This window comes from Patiria miniata, unplaced genomic scaffold (genome assembly GCF_015706575.1).
Source record: "Patiria miniata isolate m_02_andy unplaced genomic scaffold, ASM1570657v1 HiC_scaffold_8, whole genome shotgun sequence".
Classification (NCBI taxonomy): domain Eukaryota; kingdom Metazoa; phylum Echinodermata; class Asteroidea; order Valvatida; family Asterinidae; genus Patiria; species Patiria miniata.
Window position 1 is genome coordinate 8,849,794 of NW_024037075.1, and position 27,112 is coordinate 8,876,905.

General features: G+C 38.3%; 1 protein-coding gene across 2 annotated transcripts in view; it reads right to left on the reverse strand.

Moving 5' to 3' along the window:
• Positions 1–8,617: 8,617 nt before the first annotated feature.
• Positions 8,618–27,112, reverse strand: part of LOC119719819 (ciliogenesis-associated TTC17-interacting protein-like) — a 116,420-nt gene continuing 97,925 nt past the window's right edge. For both annotated transcript variants that reach the window (XM_038189315.1, XM_038189312.1), the window contains exons 9-10: positions 13,256–13,421; positions 8,618–10,804 (exon numbers count right to left, since the gene is read on the reverse strand). In XM_038189315.1, coding sequence (XP_038045243.1) covers positions 10,547–10,804; positions 13,256–13,421 — 424 coding nt within the window. In that variant the 3' untranslated portion in view covers positions 8,618–10,546. The remainder of the gene's footprint in view (positions 10,805–13,255; positions 13,422–27,112) is intronic.

Sequence of the window (27,112 nt, forward strand, 5' to 3'; positions counted from 1 at the left end):
CACAAAAGATTTCTCCCTCTCGAAAACAGGTTTAGAGGCATTTTTGAGTTAGGCTTTTTATCGGTGGCAAAATGAAGAGAAGCACTAAAGGGAATCGTAGAAAAAAATTGGGTTGAAAGAGTTTTCACAGTGTGAGTAATTTTTTTTTTTCACAGGATTTTCTTTATCTACACGAAAACAAAGGAACGTCCACTCTAAGTATGTAACCTAAACATGTCTGGATGTGGAAGTGATCTAGTACACGGTACCCGCTGTGGACATGCACAATAGGGATCAAAAGTTTGTATATGTCTCCACAGGAAAATGTCTATAGGTGAATACGTCTCCACAAGGTTTTCACGAAATATGGATTTTACTCAAAAACTAGGAACTTCCCAGATGTGTCAGTACGTCGCAAAGTATTTTATGTAAAGGGTATAAAGCCCAAATTTCAGCCCAGGAAGAAATAAATCCTGGTTAAAATGGGAGCATTTGGAAAGTACAATTTCAAACTCGAAAACTTTAGTACAATTCATGAGAGATCCCCAATTCCCGGTGTGTACAAAACATATAGGAGGTCTTCCTAAACAGTTTGAGTACAAACAAAAGGGACAATAGGGGGTTTTCCGATTGCAGGCAAATTCACACTGATGTGTGCGCACGTTTGTTTATGGTGCAAATCAAGGATACAAACGTGCAACATCTTCGTTGAATCGAGGTCAGAAACCGAATCGAGGACTCCTCAGTTGGAAAACGTTTACAAAATCAATGAGAGCTGTTGCGAATTGAGGTACAAACAAAGGAAAAGAGAACAAAAGAAAACCCTCGAATCTACACCATAAAACAAACGTGCTAGAGTTTGTCTTACAGTCACTATGGGGACATGTGAACAAAAGATGTTCATTGCAGATTGTGTTGACGTTAAGTGGACTAAGTCGTGTCCACATAACGTTTCGCCCCCTCTGGAAAACAGGTTTAGAGGGGTTTTCGGGTTAGGGCTATTAGTCGCGAAAGAAGAGAAACATTCAAGGAAATCAAAAAATTAACAAATTTGGGGTTGAAAGAGTTTTCACAGTTTAGGAAAAGTTATTTTTTTGTACCGAGTTACTACACGAAAACAAAGGAATGTCCACAAACAATGTAAAACAAATAAACTTGCGTGTGTGGGTGAACGTATTAACACTGCTTATGAACAATGGGAGGTACCCCACACGGAATGCCCACCGACTTGCAGGGTACCGTTTTGGTACCCCACAAGTTTTTCTCGAAAAAGATAATATTATTACTAAATAAATAAACATTTATTTGAATTAAAAGAAGCCAACAGGCTGAAAACATTCAAACTTACAACGGGTATTTTAGTTAAAACTACCTAAAATACAATCAATACATCTTTAAATTGTAAATTAAAAGGTACAAATCATAACGGGAGACTTCTAAGACTTGCTAAGATAAGACATTGCTGATTAAACTGAGTGTGAAACTATTTACTCAAAAACTAGGATAAATCTTCTCGGCGCAATAACTTGAGAAATACTTAACCTATGAACTTCAAATTTGGTTTGTGTATTGTTCTTGGCAATCCTAAGAAGCCTAAAGCATTTGGGGCCGAAAGGTCAAGGATCAAGGTAAAACAATAGAAATCTTGTAGTTATTCTAAGATCATAAGATTAATTCATATAAAACCTACAGAAAACACTAATGCTGTCAATGAACGTTCCATGTGACCACGGTACATGTAAGTTGATGCTAAAAGAGTGGTGTTATGTCATGGGAACAGTCACGGTTGCGGGGCATTTGTGTTTGTTAACACACCTGACTTGTTTGATGATTTCTGTCATTATGACGTCACACATTTTATTCAACTATATACACACCATATGTACGCATACATCCATGACTTACCAAACCTATTATAAGATATGAAAAGAACTCTGAATTAAAGGGATACTGCATCCTGGAATACGCCCAATTGGGCTACAAAATGCATTTTGAATGAAATGATGTTTATAGAAAAGAACATTTAAAAGTAGGATATATACATAGTTACACAATTATCCTTTAGAAACTTGGCGTTTTTGTAGTATTCTTGTGCTATTCGTGCGAGAATGACTTTCGGGGTCCACTTTTGCAACCCCAAAATATTGGGCTGCTCCTGCTAGTTGTGATTCCAGCCGTTATAGGCTTCACCGTTTGCGGACGTGTAAGAAATTACATTTTGTGCATTGGTGGATTGGTTACCCCTGTTTGTGAGCATGGCGCTGTGTACGTGTGTAATACTAGACATACACAACGTGTGTTGTACAGTGTTTGAAAACAACAGGGCAACACGTAACATAATCCATGGTGTCCGGTGTAAACAATCGGGATTTTTTGTCTTTTCTCGGGAACGGTTAGACATTAGGTTGCTTTTAACCAGATGTATGAAATGGGATAAGTGGGGCAATTCTTTGGTAACGGAATTACGCCCATTTGTCACTTTGTCAAGGATTATTCTTTCCCAAGGAAATATGTTCTATGCTAGGCAAATAAGCTAAACATGGAAAGGGAGCCAAGACCCAATAGAATTGATTGACCGCTAAAAAAAAAAAATCCCACAAGATAACCCTTTAAGGGACGGAGCTTAATATCAGTAACGGAATTACGGACGGAGGGCAAGCATATTTGAGTTCTCGCATAAATAAATAAAACGGTACTCTCTGAAGTTTTGAAATTTTAAAATTGGACACTACCTGTTATTTGTAGAGTTCAGGGGTGTTGTTAACTACAATGCAGAACAAAGTTGAAAAAATAATCACTCTTTTCATAATTTGCATTTAAATCGCGGTAACGGAATTACGCCTGCGCGGTAACGGAATTACGCCATAGGTTTACATGTAATAGGTAAATGCCATACATTAACATTGAATTCAACATAAACTCATCAGAATAGAAATTTTTAGAAGTTTATAAAATGCCACAAGGGGAAAGCTAAGTGAAAATTAGCAGATCAAAATGTAAATGTAGACCTAAACATGTCTGGGCTTCATTTTTTAGGTCAAAGTCAAATGAAAGCAGTCTGGTGATGGCTGCATTGCCTGTTAGCAATGTATATATTTTACCGAAATATACCGAAAATTGAAGTTTACCATGAACAATTGTATCATCGTATTTCACTAGTTTATCGTGGAAAATACAATAAAACTGCACTGGTTGGCATCTTTGAGCAAGGGAAGATGTTAAGTTATGCCAAGTAGAAGTACAAGTACAGTCTGGTACTCAACTTTCATATACGTGTTGTGGAATATATTTTCTGTGGGTACCAGATAACGGCTTTGGCAACACATATTTAAAGGGAATGTACATCATATGCTTTTGCTGTAATGTTCAGAAATGAACTATTTTAGGGGTTAGTATAATAGATCAAATATTGTTACACTGACATGTTTGAAGTTTTGTGTTCGAAAATGCTGGAAAAACCAAGACAAACAAAACTGTTCAAGTAGTCTGGTTCCTTGACTCCACTAAAGGTAAAATTGATCAATTTATAGATGCCGGAAAATTGGAGGGTAAGAGAACCAGACTAGCTGGCCTGCACCCGTACCCGTTCATGAACATGTAACAAATACCCGATAGCAAACAAAAATTGGACTGGAAAGAATGTAAAGTTGGGGCAGTAGTTGAAAAATAGTTGGGTTTTTCCAACGGTGGTCGGCCGACCACCATTGGAAATGTACATGTATACAAAATATCATTTTCTTGAAAATTACTTCACACCAGGTGCCATAATTTTACAGGATGCTTAAGACTATCATTTACCAACATCCTAGTAAGGTATTTCGTAAAAACTTGGTTTTATTATCTGATGTTTGCAAATGTTGTATATTCCCTTTAAGCATCCAAACAACTACATGTATTAGCAGTTTGTAAATAGTAAAAAAGAAAAAGTAAAAGTAAAAAATATCAATGGAACACCTGATTATTTTTAATTGTATAATAGCAAATTAAAGAGGGAAATGATTTAACAAGTAATTTAGTATTTAAAGTTATTGTCCAAGCTTACATGCAAATCTCCTATTCGTCATGTACATAATCTGGAGGAAGTGTGCATACTTTGTGCATGCGTAATTCCGTTACCGTAATTCCGTTACCGTTTCGTAATTCCGTTACCACTTGGAAAAATGCCAAGAAATTACTATTTTAAGGTTTTTATTTTTCATTTATGTTTATAGTAGGGTCTTTTCTCAACATACACGATTTGAAGAAAAAAAAATAAGAAAATTTGTGAAATAAGAAACTTTTGCCATTTTTTCGGTAACGGAATTACGTGCTAATTTTGACATTTTTAAATGAAGGCCTACACTATATACATATATATATATATACATATATACATATATACATATATATATATTTTTAGATTTTTTTAAATGACCCTGAGTAATGCTAGTAACTTGTAACATCATAAAATAAATCAGATCTTTTCCCTATAATTCAGAAAGTAATACATACACACAATTTTATTTTTTTAATCATAAATTGCAAAAATCACTGTTTTTACCAGAAATATGTATTTTTGTTCAATTTCGTTTTTTGAACTGAATTCCCCATTTAATTGAGGTCTGGGAAAGGTCTTAAAAAAAGGTTTTATATGTAAATATTTATTTTTGACTTTTGTTGCTCTCCCATGGAGAATTCCATGGAGAATTGCCTAAGTAAACAACCCAAAACATCAAATTTTGGGGGATTCCAGGATGCAGTTTCCCTTTAAGCATGTTTTGCTCGTGACTTGAACCAATGAGATGAAAACATAAAAAGCAATAAATAATCACACAATGACATTCTCATGACAATGTTTTTAAGTGACTAAAATCCCCACCCTGGGGGAAAAGTAATTTGTTTGTAGTTAGATGCGATGTGAGAGTGGGGTCCGTTGACGTGGGACACTCTTTGGAGATCGAAGCAACATTGGTGCATATGAGACTTCTCCCATGCTAACGCGTACGTACTTGGGTATACAACATGTATAACATGATCAATTGAGGGCGCTATAAAGAGTGAATGATTGACAAGTACGTAGTTGCACATACCGAGTAAAACGGCTTGGGATGTCTTGGATGCGGGGTGGATGAGCATGAAGTCATCAATAGAGGGCGCTTTATTTACCCCAGGACATCCTACTGTATTTACCCTAAAAACCCACTCCTTTATTTCCCTATATCTATAACCATCCCCAACCTACCCTGTCTTGGATGCGCGGATGCGGGGTGGGCATGACGTAAATTTTAATCAATAGAGGGCGCGTTATTGGATGTCTGGATGCGAGCGGATCGGAGTGGGCATGTAGTCTGGTTCCAAGACCTGACAATTATTCCCGACGCTCATGTCTTAAAGGGAAAATACAACATTTGCAAACATCAAAAAATAAAACTACCAAATCATTTTGAAATACCTTGCTGGACTGTTAGTGAATGACAGTGTAAAGCATCCTGTAAAATCATGGTACCTGGTATACTGTCATTTTCAAGAAAAGTGGTATTTTTGTATCAATTTCCAACGCTGATCGGCCGATCAGCGTTGGAAACAACTTGCTTTTTTTTCAAATACTGGCCCCAGTTGACCATCGCACTTGTTTGCAATCGATTACAAACCTATGAACGGGTACGAGCCAGCTAGACTGGTTCCCTGACCTTACAATTCCCCAATGTATGTAAACTGCTCTGTTTCTTCTTATATGGAGTCAGGGAACCAGACTACAGGAAAATGATCGTTTTTCTTGGTTTTTATAGCATTTTTGAACCCAAAACCTCAAAAAAGTAAGTGTAACTATATTTGCTATATATTTCCAACCCCCTAATTCCATCCGTTTCTGAAAATTACAGCAAAAGCAAATGATGTATATTCCCTTTAAATTGTAGATCAGGCCAACCTCGTCCCCAGTGCTTACTTTATTTCCAACCGCGTTTCCAATAGTAAACCCTGGATAGAAAACTTTCTTCCTGTATCCTGATTCGATACCGCAATTGGCTAGTAATGGATTTTTATTGTGTACTTGGTGCTATTATTCACAACGTGCAGTACGTGTTTTCGCGATCATTCGTCCACGCCTTCTCGAAAATACTAATTTCCTTTCCAATTTGCTTATATTCACATGAAATATGATAGTGCATGTCGTCTCGATAAGATTGTAACAGTTTGATTTCAAAAATCGTGTTTTCGTAACTCACGCCGTGCTCGCGCTGCTACGAATTGACTCTGTTTTTACCCCGGACACTGCATACAAAAACAAACGCTAAGGTGAGAGAGCAGGTAGTGGTGGGCGCGTACTGCTCGACACCCTGGGGACGAGGTTGAGGTCAGGCAGCCTCCGTGGCTAAAAATAAACATGACGACATTATAATGGCCCTGTTTCAAAGCGCGGCTTCGTTTCCGATTTCGCTTTATCACTTGTAGCTTTTAATGTTCTGATCAAATCTTTAAATAAATCACTTGCTTCGTAATATCATACAGTTACAGTTTGATGTTTTTGTAAGATAACATTGAGTAATGTTGATCTGGAATCTTCAAAATTACGGAACCAAATAGCACTGTTAGCAGGCGGAGCCGAATGAAGACCGAGTTTTGGAAAATCTCGGTAACGGTCGTCAAATTCAAAATTGTACATGACGCTGCAAAAAGTTCGCACGTAACGATCCGAGTATATTTGATGCACAAAATCGTCGATGAATTTCAAGTTTTCTAAATGAAAAAAATGAATATTAATTATCAACTCATTTAAAATAAAATTAATAAGCAATTAGCAGTTAATTAAACCAATATTATATACTCGGAAATACTCGGGCGCTATCCGATTGTCGACGAAACGACTTCGGCAAACTTCAGAAATTTTCGGAAAAAGGAGGAATTCCTCCCGTTTTAGTCACGTCACGTAAATTGTAATACAATGTATTACCGGAGGCTACCTGACCCCAACCTCGTCCCCAAGGTGTCGAGCAGTACGCGCCCACCACAACCTGCTCTCCCACCTTGGTATTGGATACAACACTTACGGTTATTTCTTCATTGCGATGCTTGTGAAGGCTGAGTGTTGTTGAAGGCTTTTTAGCCTTGCCGAGACTATTTTGGCACTGATTTTGCCAAACTGGCGGATCAGACAAGATCGGTGGCAGTTTCACCGATTCGCTGACGAAAACCTGCTGTATAAGGCGTCTCCTAGCAAGATGGTACCGGTCTCTGTCACACTCAGCTTTGATCTCTTAAATTTGTTGGTGTGTCTTCTCTCTCGATCAGAGAATGCACTGACCAGAAAACGCACACAACTTCTACTTGACAACAACCGACATTCTTTCACACAATACTCACATTCACAGAAACAAACGGACATCAATAACCATGGCCACACGGACAATAATAATTACGTAACTCGACGCACGGCGTTTTAGCAGGTTGACCAAATCAATGCCTTAATTTTTAGTGGCTGGAAAAGAAACTACCGGGAAAATGTGCGTACACGATTGGCGAAAAACTTTTGGCATGATCTACTTTACAATACGGGGGTGGCGCGATAGCCGTAGCGCGCGTAATAAATACAATTACGTAACAGAAACAAAGCGAATTAAAAACGATTGTGACAATTTGCATGTGCAAGATTTTTGCACACGTATGCAAATGAGGAACAGTGTGGTGCCTTGGATTAGCGTTTGTTTTTGTATGCGGTGTCTGGGGTAAAAACAGAGTCAATTCGTTGCAGCACGAGCATGACGTGAGTTACGAAAACACGATTTTTGAAAATTAAACTTTTACGATCTTATCGAGACAACATGCAGTATCACATTTCATATTAATATGAACAAACTGGAAAGGAAATTAGTATTTTCGAGAAGGCGTGGACGAATGATCGCGAAAACACGTACTGCACGTTGTGAATAATAACACCAAGTACACGATAAAAATCCCTTACTGGCCAATTGCGGTATCGAATCAGGATACAGCAAGAAAGTTTCCTATCTAGGGTTTACTATTGGAAACGCGGTTGGAAATAAAGTAAGCACTGGGGACGAGATTGACCTGACCTAAGATCCATCAGGAATAGTCAGAATCTTTTGGTCTGGGAACCAGACTAAGTGAGGATGAAGTAAGTTTTAATCAATAGAGGGCGCTACAGAAATGCGCGGGCAACTTTTCCTCGGATCAGCTTATTTCCTCCTTTTTTTTTTACTTCCCATGTGTGCCATTAATAGAAAAACACTGTGCAACGTCTAGGAAAAATGTGAATTTCCTCTTTTTTTGGGGTGATTTCCCAGTAGCATGCCTGAGATCTGGGGCAGTGCGGGGGGGGGGGGAAAATAACATTGGATAGGTGCATAACATGCTCCTGACTATGTGCATACAAAATTCAAAAAGTAACCGACCTTGTAGTTCTCTAGATATTAGGCCATTGAAAAATGACCTCTAAGATGACATCACATGATTTTTAAGGAAATCATCAAGAAGTAACTTTGTTTGGGTTCTTAATGTATGCCAATTATGTTTAATGTCAAATGTGCTACTGAGAATGAAACGTCTACACGGTCTGTGGGATTTGGGATAGAAGATTGAGAAGAACAAATCAGAACAAAAACCAAAGGTTGCTCCATAAATTAAGGAAAAAACAAAGCAATCCAACCAAAAAAAAACAACCAACTGTTTGGTTTTACTCTTCACAAATAACCATATCAATACAGCATAATAAATATTTGGTGGTGCATATTGGAAACAAACGCTTTAATTAATCAATATCAGAGCTGGTTTAAGTCAATTTGTTTACACGGTCGATGCAACTAGCTCAGCTGGGCTACGCTGCACTGCAATACTGGGACCATCATTTGCAAGACTGGCCTTACCATTCAGAAGCACGTTACATGTTTTATATACTCTATGTTGAGTTTTCACTTTGATAGTACTATTTCCTTTCATTGTAACATCCAGGAACTGCTTTCCTCAAAATAGACAACCTTGGTCAATTTCTTATCTTGGTTCGTAGAAACTGCAGTTTTGCAAAACAAACTCAAACAAGCCAATAATGACCCAGAACAATGGTTTACTTGCTGGGTACAATCTGGCACCACAATGTTTTTACAAACTCTTAAAGCTACAGTTCATCATTTGCAGCTACTCAAAAAGTAACTGATGTAATTATTGTTGAAAGCATACTTGGTTTAAAGACAACAATGGGACTAAACTCCCTCTGGCAAACTGTCATTTTAAAGAAAACAATGAAAGATGGTCTTGCGTTTAAAGACAACATAATTGGAAATTTCCATTAGTAGTTCAATTTTTAATTCAGCAAAGCGTGCCCGGTTGCTATTATTCGTCGTTCAGTGCACATCGCATAGCTTCAAACGAACATAATGCTCAAATTACAAATGATGTATTGTACCTTTGTTATCTGCTCTATGAATTCAAAGCTAAAGCCTTTTGATTTTCTGAAAGTTGTTGCTAAAATTTAGCCTGAAATACGTTTACCAGTTGCACATCCATGATGCGTCATCAGAAAAAGCATGTGTATGTAATTTCGTAAAAGCTCAAGTGTAAAGCACACATTTTACGAAATTAATGTTGACAAGATTTAGTTTCTCAATAAAGTACACAGGGTATGAATATACATAGTTTGTTTCAATAAGATTCATATATAAACTAGAAGATTGAGTTCATGACCATCAATGAGGATGAGAGCCACCACCCAATATACACCAACGACGGAACACAAGTTAATGAGGTCAGTGACTTCAAGTACCTTGGGTCCAAGCTTCATAACATCTGGCAATGAGGTGCAGAACATCTCGTGGTGTGAGCACAAGACTGAAGAACAGATTTACGGAGACATTCTACCTATCTCTGCTATTAATAATGATAATAACAATAATAACGAATTCTTGTATAGCGCCAAATCCGTCAAAACTGACACTCAAGGTGCTATTGTTGCTCAACGACGAGTACGCTTTGCTGGCTACTACCGTGCTATAGTCCAGGTCATATCTGATGTATTATGTTGGAGACTTCCATGCCCTAAAAGAGGACAAAGACCTTTCAACTACATTGATGTGATTGGCAGAGACCCCCAATGTGAAATTGAAGACCTTCTGTGCATAATGAGGGATAAAGACACCTAGCGTGGCATTGTGAATGGGATTTTGATTGCGACTGCTAGATGATGATGATTATAAACTGCTCCTTGTAAAGCCAATCATTTATACTTATCTTTTTACCACAACATTACATCCCTTTTTTTTAGTTTCACATATTTTATGCATCTTCCATTTTAATTGCAACCTTAAGTTCATACAACTTTAATGGATAATGCAGTATGGATGGCCCAATGCGCAAAACGGACATATGGGGCATATGCACGCTGCTTTACAACAACTGATTTGTACACATCAGTGTGCACTATGCTTTACACATGATGGACACATAGATTTTGGTCCTTATGCAGTGTTTGGACACTAAAATCTAAGTAACAGCTGTCATGAACATTTTAGAATCTGTGGTATGTTAACTGTAGTTCACCCTGAAAATACAAACAAAAGTTATGGTGGCTTTTCTGAACTCAGCTGGATGTGCCTTTTGCATCTTCCTGCCTCTTTTTAAAAGGCGAATTGGGCCTTGGGATGTACCTCGGCTCATTAGAGGTTGCATAGGAGCTACCAATCTTGGTGGTAGGTGAAAAGGAGGCAAAGTAGTCGGCAGCGAAGGCTACTACATCCTCAGGTTTGCGTAAGAGAAGGAATTGCAGAAAGTCGGCAAGGAGAGCTTTGAGCTCTGGGTGGTGTCTCATGTAGGTAGCATGGTCCCCCTTGAGTTCCTCCTGGTGAAAAAAGTGAAGAAAAAAAGGTTTATTTCCGCTTGTAATCTTCGACAGAAAATATGGTCCTCATGAAACCGGTTCTTCATGTAAACAGAAGGTATTTTCTTTGATTTCTTGTACAAAAAGATTTAAGGAAATGAAAAATCCATGAAACAATCGGATGGGAGTTTGGGGATGTGACGACCAATGCGTTCCAAAGGTTATTTCTCAAGTTAAAGGCGTAGTCAATAAGAGCCTACGGAGAGGCCCACTTTAATTTTGCTGGGGTGAAAAATGTAACAAAAGTTATTGCAAAAGAGCCTTTTTTATATGGCTCTATAAATGTGGGCTTCGCTTGCGTGCGATCGGAGAGTTTCCCCATGTGTGGACGATGTGGTGCCCGGTAGGCTGTTGTCAGCTCCTCGGCCCAGCTTGGGCCTTTCTGCCAGCTATTATGGCACATCACAGCCTTGAATTCAAGGCTAGAACAGGTAAAAAAAAAATAACAAAAACAATAGCTGTTACCGAAACAGCTAATCTATATATATAAGAGAGAGTTTAACTCGGCCTCCAAGACGATGTTTGCTCATGAAAGGATCCCAGACCGCGGGCTCCCGCTGCGCCAAAATCGCTCCACGTCCGTGGAAAAATACGGAGGGTGTCTTCCGCCGGGTTGGACACTTCGGGTCGTCCTGATTTTCCCGTACGGACCGGCGATCCTTTTCGTCTATTTTTCGTGACTGCATTTTGCGCAGGAATTTGCCGTCGTGTGCGCTTTTACTTTGACTGCCTGGCCGCCCCCTGTGCTGGCTTTTCTGCGTGTCTAGACTGTGCGAGGTCAGCGGCTTCGACGTAGGGGTTCCGTTTACGTGTTCTACTCGGCCGTTCTGCAAAAGCGTTCACCAAATTGTGAATGGGGTGACCTTGGTAAAATATTTTTTCTCTATGGTGCGTGGCCACCAAGTGCCCCTATTCTTTCGTATGCTTCGCTTGCCGCCCCTGCGCCGAGTGCAACGAATACTCAGAAGGACTACACATTAAGTATGCCTTGCGCGGTCTGACCAATCGAAAGTCTACACTGCGTAGTATTTCCGGGCTATGCAAAACTGTTGATGGCAACGCGTACTGCAGCCTGCTCCACACCCTGGAAACGAGGTTGGGTCTACGGTGCTCGCTATTTGAAGCGCAAACATGTGACGTCGCGTGATGATAGAGTGCTGTTGCTTCCATAATGTGTTTACAGCTCCATGCTTCCACTACCAAGGCTGAGCGTTGTGAGTTCGCTGCCCGCCACGTATAATTCAGTGTCGTGTTATAATTTCGGGGGCCTGTTTGGGGTCAACGAAGGATCGATGCATTCACAAAAAAATCGACGAAAGTGTCCGACCCGGCGGAAGACACCCACATTTTCCCACGGACGTGGAGCCATTTTGGTGTCGCGGGAGACCGCGGTCTCGGATCCTTTCAGGAGCAAACATTTCTCGGAGGCCGAGTAAAACTTGCTCTTATAAAGATGGTTGAAACAACTTCAATAAAAAGCTAAATCGACTTTTTTCCTCGAAGACGGTCTCGCAAATTGTAAGAAGTTCAAGTTTATGTTTGTTGAAGAGTCCAATACTGAAACTTAATTATGACCTTCCTCCATGATCGTTTGTAATTTTATGGTAACACTCAACATTTTCATTTCAAATGACGCCTTTACATTTTATTGCATTATGATTTATTGTCAAAACTGTACAATCAGCCTTCGCCTGTGTACTACGGTAACCTTTTCACTGCGTTTTCCAAATGCGACTGCCTCACAAAATGCCCATTTAACAGACCAACGGGAACATTTACAGACAGTTGCCATGGTACATAATTATCATGTGCGTAAATCGACGGTGGACAGGGGGACCCCCCCCCCCCATTTTAAAGCGGTGGATATTGTTTGGTTCCCCCCCACACACTTTTTCTTCCCCGAATAAAAATTGTAGCCTACAACAATGATTCTATTGCTCAGAATACATGTAGCTGATTCAATTGCTCCAAACTCAAAACTTTACAAGATGATCTTTTGCTGAAATTGGTTTTAGTGGTCAAAAATTGCCTCGCATCACACCACAGAAATTGCTTTTCTATAACTGCATGTCTCGTTAACTATATCCCCATTTACATTTAACTCCCCAAATTTTCATCCCCAACACTACGCCCTACCCGATCTATGATCGGGTAAATCAGCTTGTTAAAAATAAAGGAGGCGACTTCAAAAAAGGATGGGGCGGGGACGATTAACTGGTGTTTTTTTTTTTACTACGCTTAAGTGTCCCCTGAAACTTCATTAGGGGATACAGCGAGGAAAGTTGTGTGGATTGGTAGAACTAGCTCACACTTAATACAACTTTTACTATTTTCTCTTAATTCTTATTGTACAAGGATATAAAAAAGGTCAATTAAATATTCTATGTTCACATCTAAGAGGCACACATTTACCTTCTTATCAAGAAACTTTGAATACAGCTGCATGTCTTCCTCCCAGTTCAGAGGTTTGCGGGATACATCATGCTGCTGTCTCTTCTCATCTTCCAAGTTAATGGCAGGTAACTGCAACAGTCTCATGGTTACTGGGGAGCCAACTTGAACACGACTTCCCAAATGACTATGAAAAAAATCCAAAAGGAAATTGGGATATGAAGTTTGTTTTAAGCAAGTACCTGTATAACCTCTATACCAGTTTTAAGCAAGAACCGGTATAGAGGTCTTTGTCTGTACGATGAACAGATCAATATGAAGTGCATCAGGAAGAAATTCACTGATACAAAATGCACCACCCCATAGCAGAGACTTTCTAGAAAAACAAATACTCCAGTCATAATTTTGTCTGGGATGTAAGATGGAAAAGGCTAAATTATCACTGTCCAGATAGTAAGCCCTTTTCAATTAATTGAAAAATCATACATACTTCCGATTTTCGAGGCCGACTTCCAACATGCTTTCTGTGAAATTTCTGAGATAGGGACCCCCCTAAAAAATGTCCAGACGGCACGTACATCATGGGCCCGGACAAGGCCTTGGACAGTGGCATCCCTTTTGGACGGCCAGTCCGAGTTAGCGAATTTGATTGCTGATACTACCTAACGTGCAATGGTGTCCCTTGAGGCGGGCCATGCGGCTGCGTGGTTGTAATAAAAAGCTGCATGCAATCACCCCTGAGTGCTTTAGTGCATGCCAAATACCATTTCAGGGATCCCACGGGGCACGATCATTTGTCTGAGGGGACAGAGGAGGTAGACCCAATTTTTTAGACAAAAATATCAGGAGGACTTAACCCTGCTGTCTTATTTTTTTGTCAGAAAGGACGCTTTTGGGATCAGGTGGACCCCGCTTGGTTCCAGCGAATATGCCCCGGTTTCAGAGTCAGCGCGTGGTTTTCGCTGCTGCGCCTAGCAGTAGCTGCTGCGAGCAGAGAGGCTAACTTTATTGACAAATGAATGAGAGGAGCCTGGCCCATATGAGGCGCCATGTGTAAATAAATTATTTCTATATAATTCATTACTTATTATATAATTCAGTTTTCCGAACAATTATATGTAAATAATTATTTGGCAGTTTTGCATTATATGTAAATAAATTTATTTGCCACTGCATTATTTATATATAATTTTTTTTTGCAACCGAATGATTAACATATAATTTTGGGCACACTAGAATTATATATATATATAATTCATTTGCAACCTTATTATTTATATATAATTTTATGCACACTTTTTTAATTTATATAAAATTTATTTAATACCTTTTTATTTATATACATTTTTTGATAACTTTATTTATTTATATATGATTTATTTGGTACCTCATTATTTATATATATTTTTTTTGTACGCTTTAATGATTTATTATATAATTTATTTGATACCTTATTATTTATATATAATTTTTTGCACACTTTATTTATTTATTTATTTATTCAGCAAACCAGGGAACCAGACAACAGCAAAACCATTATATATTAAATAATGGTTCTCTGAGCTAAATAATGAACTCGCATGCAAATTACCTTCACTAGTACACGCCTATGTTTTAAATATTTATATCACACAGCACACCAAAACACTGCACTTGCTATAGAAAACACCCCCCCCCCCATGAAACCTTGTCGCCCCCGTCGCCTCCCCCACTGAGATTTTGAGTTTCTAAAAAAATTATCATTTATCTACATGACGCCCCCAAGGAAATGTTCCAGCCCCCCCCCCCCCCCCCCCCCCCCACTGAAAAATTCCTGGCTACGCCACTGGGAACAACAAAGAAAATGACACAAAATACTTGCTTCAACAACTGTCAACAACCGTAGATCACAATATCTTTTTTAACAACCGTGCTTAGGCAAACAATATGATTTATAAAATCCACTTTTTAAAAAAAGACGAGCCTTCAAAAAGACCTTGTTGAATATTTTAAACTTTTTAACCGAGGTTTTATAGCTGGTGATGTTGGAAGACAAATGTGATGACAATTCTTGAACTCACAATTTTGGACGAAAGAGGTTTAGGGTCATTGTGTTTAAATGTTGATATTCTTTGAAGGGATTGAGCAATTTAAGTAATTTTTTTCATCTAAAAGTAGCTTATGAAATTGGCTTTCCATTCATGATTATTTTTGGTGATATATATTTTTTAAACATGAAATATAGTTTTGGGGGTTTGGGTTCCGCTTTTTTTTTACTTGCCCTGTATTTAACACACTTTGATATGCTGCTAGAGGGGAACCTTTTGGGTGAAGACCTGATCATGCCTTCATTTGTGTTTGGCATCTTTCAATGAACATAGGAATATGTTTGATTGTTATAAAACACTTTCACTTTCATGTTTAAGGTTCGGCCCAACACCTAATGTTATTGTACGAATTTACTATTCTTCTTCTTCTTATTATTATTCTCCCCAAATTCGTTTCCATAACTGTTTGTCAAAATAAAAACAAATATGATCTTTAATTGTCAATACATGAATGCACAACCCACTGATTTTTTTTTTTAATTACGTCATTACGTCACTTGAAAGATTAATAAAGCTAATCTTTGGAAATAAATAAGAAATCACCCGTGAGAGACCGGAAGTTAAATTTTATGGGAATTGATATTATAAAACATGATCTTCATTTTATCTTGTGCGCGTCAAATCACGTGACCCTTCCTTTTGGTTGAATCCAAAGTGCCTAATAATTTGAAATTGGCAAAAGATGTGAACTTGCTTCCCCCGATGTGAGTCTTTGCCTAGGCTTTACTTTACAAAAATATTACAGGTGACGTCATAAAATGTTAGCGTGCCCTTTAGTGCCATGTTAAAGTCGAACATGCATTTTGAGTTGATGTGTGTGGCGCAGTTTGCAGTAATTGTTTCAAACAGGATAGCCAAACACCATGTGGTTGTTCCTACAACCTCTGGTTTACATTTATCATTGCACTTTTGGTAAGGCCTTTCCAATTTTATTAGTTGTTTTACAGATTTTTAGGTGCTGAGGACAGTCGTCCAGTAGGGAAAAAAAACCCAAAACACATTCAGTTTAAGAAAATAAACCCTAATTACTTCAATAAATATCTTTTCCTGAGATTAAATTTGTTTGAAAACTGGTTAATATTAAAGCTTGTAACCTAGGGGATACCATTTAAGAAAGAAACAATCCCAAGATTTTGTTTTCATGGAATTTAGGAGACGAAAATGAGGCCCAAAAACAGGAATTTCTATGTAATACATACAGAGTTTATTTTTTTTAACATGACTTTGAACCTCTAATGATTTTTTTTTTTACAAAAATCAGCTGTAAACTTTTCATATGACCCCATCATTTATAGCAACAAAAAAAGATTCCACATGATTTTGCCTATTTCTGTTATGAAACTAAGGTCACTATTTCCGTACATAACTCTTGGCATCCACCTGGTTCAGTTGGGATTTCAATATGATCATTATTACATGTGAACACACACATGAAAGTATTTGCATTTACATTGTGTCCAGCATGCACTGTTTTACAAAAATCATTTTTTTTAGTGAGTCTCAAGCCGGTGGTGAGCTATACATGTATGTAAATGTCCGTTTCACATTGCTTTTATTTTTTGGTGTCCGACAGTTATGTACAAAGACCCTTGCAAGAGGGCAAACTGTCCCTTTCCAATCTTTATCAAGGTAAGGGGTAAGGTAAGGGGCCATCTATGACCATGGCCTGAACCCGGGATTCGCAGCTATTGGTTGAGGTGTGTGATTTCATGCTGTTTCTTCGTGTCCATGCATTGACACCAAGTAATGTACAGAAGATATCACTGTCAATACGTTCTTGTGCCATTGTTACCCAACTTCTCAGCATGAGTGCTGAACACTCTGTTATTTTTTGTTGGTCATAACAATAATTTGTTCACTTCACATCGTCTAACATAAATATACCACCGTTGAAATCAAGTGGAAAGTTACATGCCACCGATTCTGCCAAAGCAGCTGCATTGAACTCTCAGTTCAAATCTGTGTTTAATGTTGAAGACCCCACCGACATGCCAAAGAAAGGCGCCTATTTTCATATTCCATCCATGGGGAAGAGCTGCACAGAGTATCACAACATGACTACCTTGGTGTCACCATCTCTAGTGACCTGAAGTGGTCAACTCATTGTCGAAAAACTACAATTAAAGCCAGTCGAAGCCTTGCCATGTTAAGAAGAACACTTTCAGCTTGCAGCAGTGATGTTAAGGCCAAAGCATACCTCTCCTTAGTTAGACCCCAACTGGAGTATGGAAGCGAAGCTGGAACCCTCACATCAACAAAGACGTCAGCGCCTTGAAAACATCCAGCGCATATACATGTATTCCAAGACTTCCGTAGGACCACCTCTGTCACACCAATGATACAAAAGCTTGAATGGGACAGCCTCCAAACCAGACATCTCCTAAACCAGTCAGTTATGTTTTACGAAATCCAGCACCAACTAGTCAATATCCCCTTTCCACCACACTTCCAGCACATATCATCCTCCACTCGTCGTAACCATTCCCTATGCTACCAACAACCAAGCTCTAATGTTGATGCCTATACTTTCTATCCAAGAACCATCAGGATATGGAACAGACTTCCAGAAGCAGCCGTGTGTGCACCCTCCATCTGTGCCTTCAAGCCCATAGCACTAAACACCATCAGTGCTATGTCGCCACCGGCCAGCCTGAGGACCCTCTAAACCAGTCTGCATGATTTTTTACTCGCGCCTAAGTTTTGATGTACATGTATAGCACCATATTTATTTGCACTGCAGTGACTGTGAGGTCACAGTCACCCTTCCAGTTTAGATCAGAGAGCTGCTATAGAAAGTAAACTACTGAAGACTGAAGACAGAAAAAAAATACCACGTTGGATTGGTCTGTTGTTAATTTCTGTTGTACATAATTTGGACAACGCGGTGTCTGTGTTATGTACAAAAGTGATTTCATATGGGTGGCCACATCTTAAAGAAACAATTGCCTTGTTTATTTCATCTTTGTATAAATAATAAGCCTCTGTTTTTATAAACGTGATTCAAGTGGATATACTTTGTAGCACAATATGTTTACACTAACTTGCTATCGTTCACTTTGCCTTCCGGTACTTTGTACCTTTATTGGTGTTACATTGTGTCCCTATGCAGTAGTCCGTGCAACATTTTTAACTTGCCAACTGAAATCTCATGAGTTAATTCAAAACGATTACTATCACTTTTTTGTACATGTACATAACGATGTTTACCTCAACACTATTCATTCTTGGGGAGATTACAGTTCAGTTTTGATATTTTTTTGTATCTTATATTGCAATGATATGGACATACTGTACTTACAGGAAAACTTTCAGGTTTCCTGAAAATTCTCTGCACAGTATGAGAGCTGAGCTTATAAAGGACACCAAGTTATGTTACAGAAGATTCCAACTCAACAGCTACTTTTTTATGCTTCAATGGACTGTATAATAAACACCCTGACATGAAAAATTGAGTTAATATCTGTTGCTTATTTTTTGTTGTCGTCATATTGTAACAGTAATGTGTTGTGTATCATATCCCTGCACATGTAAACATGGGCGTGTTCATCTATTAAAACCGTGGACGAAAAATTCCAGAGAACAAAAGAGAACAATATCGTCCATGATTCCCAGCATACGTTCGTGTTTGGGGTCGTGTACAAAACCTATAGGAGTCTTCCTAAAAAGTTAAGAGCAAACAAAAGGGACAATAGGACGTTCACGATCGACAGTGTGAACGTGCTTGGGTGTGCATGTACATGTATGTATGTCTATGTATACCTGGTACATGCTGTATTATACCAGTAGGGTTTTCAGGTGACTTTTTTAAAGGCTCCTTCTGCATCAAAAAGAGTAACATTAATCTTCAAGTGGAGTACATGTAATGTATATCAGACTTTGAAGAAAATTTGACTTTCTGTTCTGGAGATATACAGTTTTAAAGTATTAAAAAATGTGGGTTTTTTGTTTGTTCAGATGACCGATTGCCTGTGATATAAGGGTAGGGCACCATTTTTCAGTAGGTTTAGAAAAACAAATTTGGAAAATAGTGAATATCCAATTTAGGAAATAATAGTCCAGCGAATATGTGAAAAAATTGTGCACTTTTGCATAACAACATGAAACTTGATATTTATAATCATGAAACTTGATATTTATAATCATGCGAGAAAATGTTTTAGATGTGGAGCCATCACAAATTTACCCTTTTAGGGGCGTGCCCGCAGTGAAAACGGTTGTTCCCACTTGTCCCAAAAGCAGGAAACTTCACAAAGACATAATTATATAGATTATAAGTGTTTTCCAGATTCGGAGCCACCACAAAAGTACCTATTTGGGGGCGCGGCAGCCATTTAAAAAAAAAGGGGGGGGGTAATTATTATGCCCACCTTTGAAAAAGTTGTGCCCATATTTCATGAACAATCCCACAGACTTTTATATTTGTGAAAAAAATTCCAGACATAGAGCCATCTTGAACACACTCTTTTAGGGGTGTGGCAACCACATTAGAAACTAGACTTATGTTTGTGGACCAACACAGGGCTGTTTTTTTTGTTATTTTTTTGTGACAGTATAAGTTCCATCTAGGAAGGATGTGTAGTTCTGTTGATAATAACTGGTGGGTATAATATATGATTACATTCCCATAGGGCTTTGAATTTTGAAGTTACATTTGATGTGATGACCTCATGATGACGTCACACCAATTTTCATCTATAACTATATTTTTGTTTGTATAATAACAACTCAGCCATAGCATATATCGTTGAAACCAAGTTCACATCTTTCCTCAATTTCAAATAACAAGGCACTTCCGGTTTCAACCAGAAGGAAGGATCACATGATTTGTACATAATATAAAAAAATTAAGACCCTGGATTATTCTATCGATTCGCGCAAACGTTAAGTTCAGGTCTCTCACAGTTGATTTTATATTGATTTTCAAAGATCTATTAATCTTTAACGTAACGTCACGTGACCCATGATGACGTCATCGTGACGTCACTTCAATTTTCAACTATAACATATCTCGGTCTAAGCACATGCCAACTTTCAACCCCATCGGACCTGTAGTTCAGGAGATTTAGGCCTTCAAAAAATGTTTATAATATATGATGTCATATGTCACGTGATGACGTCATCATGACGTCAAGTGGTTTTTCATCTATAAGACATCCCGGTCTAGGTACATACCAACTTTCAACCCAATCGGACCTGTAATTCTGGAGATATAGCCCAATCTGTCAGATCTAGCCTAATTCTTCTAGAAAATGGTCACAACCGAAAAATCGCATATAATGTCACGTCACGTGACTCACGATGACGTCACGATGACGTCAATGTTCGGCACACAACTTCAGGTGCTGGTTCAAGTGTGTGCCAAGTATAAAGGCAATCGGATTGATTTTAGTGACCTAAGTGCTAGGGACAAAAAAACGTGCACAAATGCTATGGGCAAAATGACGTGAAAAAGAAAAAAAAATAGAGCTGTATGTCTGTTTGCAAACAGAACACAGGGCTTTTTCGCATTTTACAAATATTTGTTTCGTTTGTCCTTTTCCAGTCACTTTTCAGAGTGCTTCATGCAGTTAAAGGTTGTTCAAAACGCTTAGAATAATTCTTTAAGTATAATTTTATCAAATGATGTCACTTGCCCTGCAATGACGTCATCCTTAAGACCCTTCTCAATGCACATTTTGTCATTGTGATTTTGGTTTGAACCAAGTTTAATGTCAATCCGATGAAAGAAAGTTTGCAATTTGTGGAAGCAGAATAAAATTATAAATATCTAAAAATTATAAAAACCAAACGATGACGTCATCGTGACGTCACTTTAAACTTTGTATACTAGTACCATTATTTACCTACCCACTAAGTTTCATGACAGTCAGACCTTTCCTTATATGTATTTTGAAAAATTGCATTTTTATGACGTCATAATGATGTCAGATATTTTTTTCAAAATTTTGTGCAAATACCATTTACCTAACAGACCAAATACACAAAGAATTTTGAATTTTGCATGTTACGTTTATGAGATATGGCTAAAAGGTCAAAAACTTCAAATATTCATAAAAATCTCTGGATGACGTCATCATGGCATCACCTAATTGTTTTTTTTAAACCTATAACACATCACGGTCTAGCCACATACCAAGTTTCAACCCAATCAGACTTACAGTTCTGTAGATATGGGACTTCATAATATGCACGTAATTTTGCAAAAATCAATACAAAAATTAGGTGATGACGTCATCATGACGTCATAGTCTTGGCATAATTTTTGTATTTGGCTGAAACATTGATGACGATTCCAGATCGCAAAGTTATAGAAATGGTGGCTTGAAAACGTGTACAAAGTCAATGGGCTAACACGTGTACAAAGTTAACGGGCTAAACAAAATCCCACTGCAGAAAAATTGCACCTTTAAATTTGTAATTTGCCTTTGAACTGAAACATTTTTATGAAATATTACTTGATATTCTGACCCTTAGGAATATGTTCAATCGAATGACAGCGCGAAAAAAAATACGATTTCTCTTTCCTTCTCATAGTAATTCTCGGCTGAAGTTCAGAACTACTCAGTAGGATATCAGTGTTGTATAGGAAAAGACTTGTGGAAAATCCCACTGCAGAAAAACTGCACCTTTAGATAAGTAACATAGGGCTTTTCGGCATTATGATTTTTTTATACATGTCCCTGACTATGCGCATGCATGAACATAAAATCTGTCAAAGTTAGCCGAAAATCGGCTGAAACGGTCACTGTGATGTGGACAGGATTTGACCTCGGCAACACGTGCTCTGCAGGCTGACTGACATACGATGTATGTGCGTAAAGTACGTGTTTGTACTTATAGACGTTCTGTGCATGTTTTAGAGCAGAGGTATTGTTAACCTGAAGTTTTAAGCGTGCATAGGGCATGTCCGAGTTCGCTTATTGCCTCGAAGCTTTGAAATGTTTTAGACCTACCCTTCAATCGACAATTAAAGTAAAAACTAACATAAAAACTGCCATGGTTGATTTTTCAGGAATTTTCATTATTATAACTTCCGGTCCGATGACGTCATTTGCCTAAAACTTCGCACACGTCTTAAGTGGGTCAAGGTCATCATGTACACCAATATTTAGGCGATTCCGACAAACTTCGCCACAGACATCTATTCAAAATACATTTTTGAAAATTGTCAACCTGTCGCTAGAGGGCGCTCGAAGATTGCAAGACTTCATCGGCAGGTATTTGAAGAATACTATCACCCAAGAGACTAACAACGTTAAAAGCAAGTTCATATCTATTACCACTTTTAAATAATAAGCCACTTCCGGTTTCGGCCTTTTTCGACCGGAAGCAAGGGTCACGTGATTGCACGCACACTGAATGAAATAAAGACTTCAACCTACTCTATCACTTGCTGGCAACAGAATGCTGCGTACGCGTACGGTTGATTTCTTATGCATTTTTAAATATTAAAAGTGTCACAATTTAATTGCCTATAAATATATACCGGATGACGTCATCATGACGTCATCATCACACAATGAATTAGGGTCTTTGCTTGGACAAAGAGTGGTGTAAATGAGTTACTGGCAAAGAGTCGAAAATGCCCTTTGAAAATCGACAATTTTTTAAAATTTCTGTGTACAAAGTCTATGGGCAAAATTAAATATTCAAAACTCTATAATAAATTAGTCGATGACGTCACCATGACATCAATCTTCGGGACACTTCGGGACTATCTTCATGCCAACTTTGAATGATGTCTGACAAAGATTAATACCCAAAGTGCTGCAGAGAAAAATCGTGTACAAAGTCTATGGGATTTTTGGCGCCAAAAAGAAAAGAAAAAAAACTAGAGGGTCGTGTTTGTTGTTACAAACGCAGAGTGGTCGGGCAGGCAAGTTGTTCACGAAACACTGCCGAGTTATGAAAATGTTTATGTAACAACAAAGGATCACAAAATTAAATCCTTTCCATCACAATAAATTATTTTGTTGTAAAATGCATCTTTAACGGTGTGCTAAATTTCCGTAAACATTTTATGTACACATACGAGTTATTTCTGGCTTGATGACGGCATTATTTAAAAAAAAAACAGGAAGTGAATACTAATTTAGTTCACAATGTTTATTGTGAAGTTAAAAAATGTATAAGCCAACAAATATGAAAAATATAACTGTATGTATTTATAACACCTAACTTTCGGTTTCATGGCGTCACTAGTACTTGGAAGCAAAAGGTTAACATTAATTGTTATGGTATCGTTATTTGGGCTACGAAGATATACGACATGGAACAAATGATAGAATTCAATTTAGAATATGATCATTTTCAAATTCTAATTGACGTAACTTCCGTTGTGATGACGTCATGAATTTGAAACCTTGCTAAGTTATCTGTGGTTAATCAAAAAAACATCAAGGGGCGATTTGGTGAAATTGGAACCAATGCTCTTCAGATTAAAGAAAACACACAATTTTATGTGCCGCTAGGGGGTGCCCTTTCGGATTATGACGTCATCGCACTGTTTTTTGTGACTTACATTTCTCAATAAATACTTGCATAATATAATGTCTGTAGAAAAATGCTTCCGCTTTTGGGTTATATTCAGTTTTCATTGCACTTCCGGTAACACCGGAAGTAAAGGTCAAGCGGTTTTGTGTCCGTGAACAAGAAATGTTTCTCACGGCATAGTCTACAACCTCATGAAAAAACGAACACGATACTCTCTTTAGTTCAAAAGATATAGCAGGAACTGTTTTGTCAAAATTTGCCCTTAAATAGGTTGTAATTTTATACCTGATGACGGTCATGATGATGTAACAAAATGTATAACATCTTCGTAACATGGTACAAGTTCACACAAGTTTTTGTGATTGTACCGTAAACCGTTCGGAAGAAATTTTGCCTTGTTTTTATTTCAGGCTAGCGTCTTCATTTTTAATTCAAGCCAAACAAAAAAAATGGTGCGTTTACGGTAACCCAACCGACCTGGAATTTTTTCGGCCAAATTGCCGACCTCAAACTTTTTATTGCCATTTTGAAGGTTGACAATTGACAAATTTCAAACATTTCAAGTACTTTTAATTATTTGCCACGAACAAAAAACATTTTCCACACTTGAATCTGACCAGGATTTGACACAAACATACCTGTGTTAAACGTGCGAAAATCGCGACGATCTCAAAACCTGAATTCTCAAACTACGAAGTACGATTATTTTTGCACAAACGCATCGGGGTACGCCTGGCTGGCCGACGGATGGCATGGTTCTCCCCACGTACAACCGTGCGTACTGCGTATCGGCCCGATACGCTGGAATTGCAGCCGGCCCGATACGCCTACAAAAAAATGCCTATCGCATTTTTTAGCCCCTGATACGCACAATATAATTATCATACACGCCATTAAAATGCACAATTTGATCGTTACATACACCATTATTTCAAAATCTTGACCAAAATCCTATTTTTCCGATGCATGTGTGATCAAAATGCACACGGTGACGTGTTCTGTCGACCACCAGCAGCACCCAGCTAACAAACAGCATGGTACACTGGTTCCCTTTACCAGCTAACGGAATCAATGCTATGATGAAGGACCGGAACCAGTGACTACTGCCTCTCTCCAGTCCATACTTTTGGGCCGAAGTTGGATCGTAAAAATATTACCAAACAAACATCGCTGGAGAAAGAGAATTTCTGCGAATTAATTCACAGAACGTGATCTTTACTTAACGCCTTTATAGTTTGAAGTGACTGTTGGCAAACCCTTTTTTTCTTGCACTATGCATTCTTGCCTTATCTATATTAACCAATACTGGTTCTGTCGTCTGTAGAATTATTGTTAACCTCTCAACTGTAGCAATTTGTGAATTGGGGTATAAACTGGGGGGTACCTCAGTTAGTCTTGGAAAGACTAGTGTTTTTAGTACAGTGTCAAGTACATTGTGTTTCCCATGCCTTTTTTGTGACAGACCCAAAGGCATATACAGTGTCGCACCTGTATAAAGTATAAAATGTTGTCAGGGCTACTGATTTGTTAAATGGATTTGGTTGGGGTAAAAAAAAACACTCATCAGAGATTGATATACTATTTCTAAGAGAATGGAGGGGTTGTATGGTGGGGGTACACAGATTCATTGAATGTGAAGTCATAGTGGACGTGAACACCCCTTTCAGAGGAGAGTACATCGTGTTGTGACCCAATCTGCTGTCAATGCGGCGCAACGGGTAGGGGGTAGAGAGATTTTGCAACCCCCCCCCCCAAGAGAAAAAGAGAACAGATAACAAAAAAAAAAAGAATGGAATGAAAGTCAATATTTTACTTCACATTTAACGTATATTGAAGACTATTGAAATGGCCATGAAATGTGACTGTTTTAAACAGCGCCCCAAGTGTTATATGACACCCCCCCCCCCCAATAAAAAAGGATTTTCTTGGTCCTTAAATGTTCAATGTTAGAGTTTAGGGCTGCCATTGTGTGTTGTGTAATTGTAATTATGAAATCACTCTGGAATTTAGATGTGCATGATATATGTACCGTACATGTACACGCGTTGAACCCTACAACTGGTTAGCCTACCGGTACTTACCCATGCTCTTTGGTGTAAGTCATTGTATTACCAAATAATGTCATATAGGTTATAGGTTAAATGTAAAAATTGCAATTGTGGGCACAGTGAGTTGGCCATTCACACCTCTAAAAGGATGAGTTTGCTGTGGCTCCACATCTGAATTTATTTTCTTTCACCAAGTTTGTGTGACGTTTACTCATTTATGAAAGGTAGGCACAAGTTTCGATGGTGGGCAAAATAATGATTAGTAGTTTGTGATGGCGTCACATTCGAAAAAAGAAAGATTCTCATAAATATATTGTCCGTGTGGAGTTTAACCCGCTTAGGAAAGGTAGGCACAAATTTTTAATGGGGGCATCATGACTACCCCCCCCCATATTACTTTGGCAGCCATGCCCCTAAAAGGGTGTGTTTGTGATGGCTCCACGTCTGAATTTTTTTCTCATGAATATTAATGTCAAGTTGGAATTAGCTTCATTCGTTTATGAGATGTGGGCATATTTTTCCCATGCATTATGTGAACCCCGCCCCCTTTTTTCAATATGGCTGCCACGCCCCTAAAAGGGTGTGTCCACGATGGCTCCACATCTTGAATTTTTTTCTCATGAACGTCAATGTCTGATGAAAGTTAAATTTTTCTGTCAATCTGGGAACAATATTTCCATGGTGGTCATAATGAAAAACCCGTCCCCCCTAATATTTTTTCCTAATACATTTGCCAAGCCCCTAAAAGGGTGTGTTTGCTCAACATCTGAAAAAAAATTTTTTCTCATGAACATAAACATCTGGGGGACATTTTATTCGTTTATGACATATGGGCACAATTTTTCCCAAGGAGGGCATAATAATTACTCCCCCCCCCCTTTTTAAATGGCTGCCACGCTACCACTTTTGTGGTGGCTCCGAATTTGGAAAACAATTATAATCTATATAATTATGTCTCTGTGAGGTTTCCTGCTTTTGTGACAAATGGGAACAACCGTTTTCACTGCCGACACAACAAGTCCCGCCCCCTTTTTTTAATGGTGCCACGCCCCTAAAAAGGTAAATTTGCAATGACTCCACATCTAAAACATTTTCTGGCATGAATATGAACATCTCTGCCAAGTTTTACGCTTTTATGCAGAAGTGCACAATTCATCAATATTTTGTCACATATCCGCTGGACTATTAGTGAATATATCCGATTTCCCCAAAACTTTCAATATTTGATAAACAGACAAATGCCTACAGCT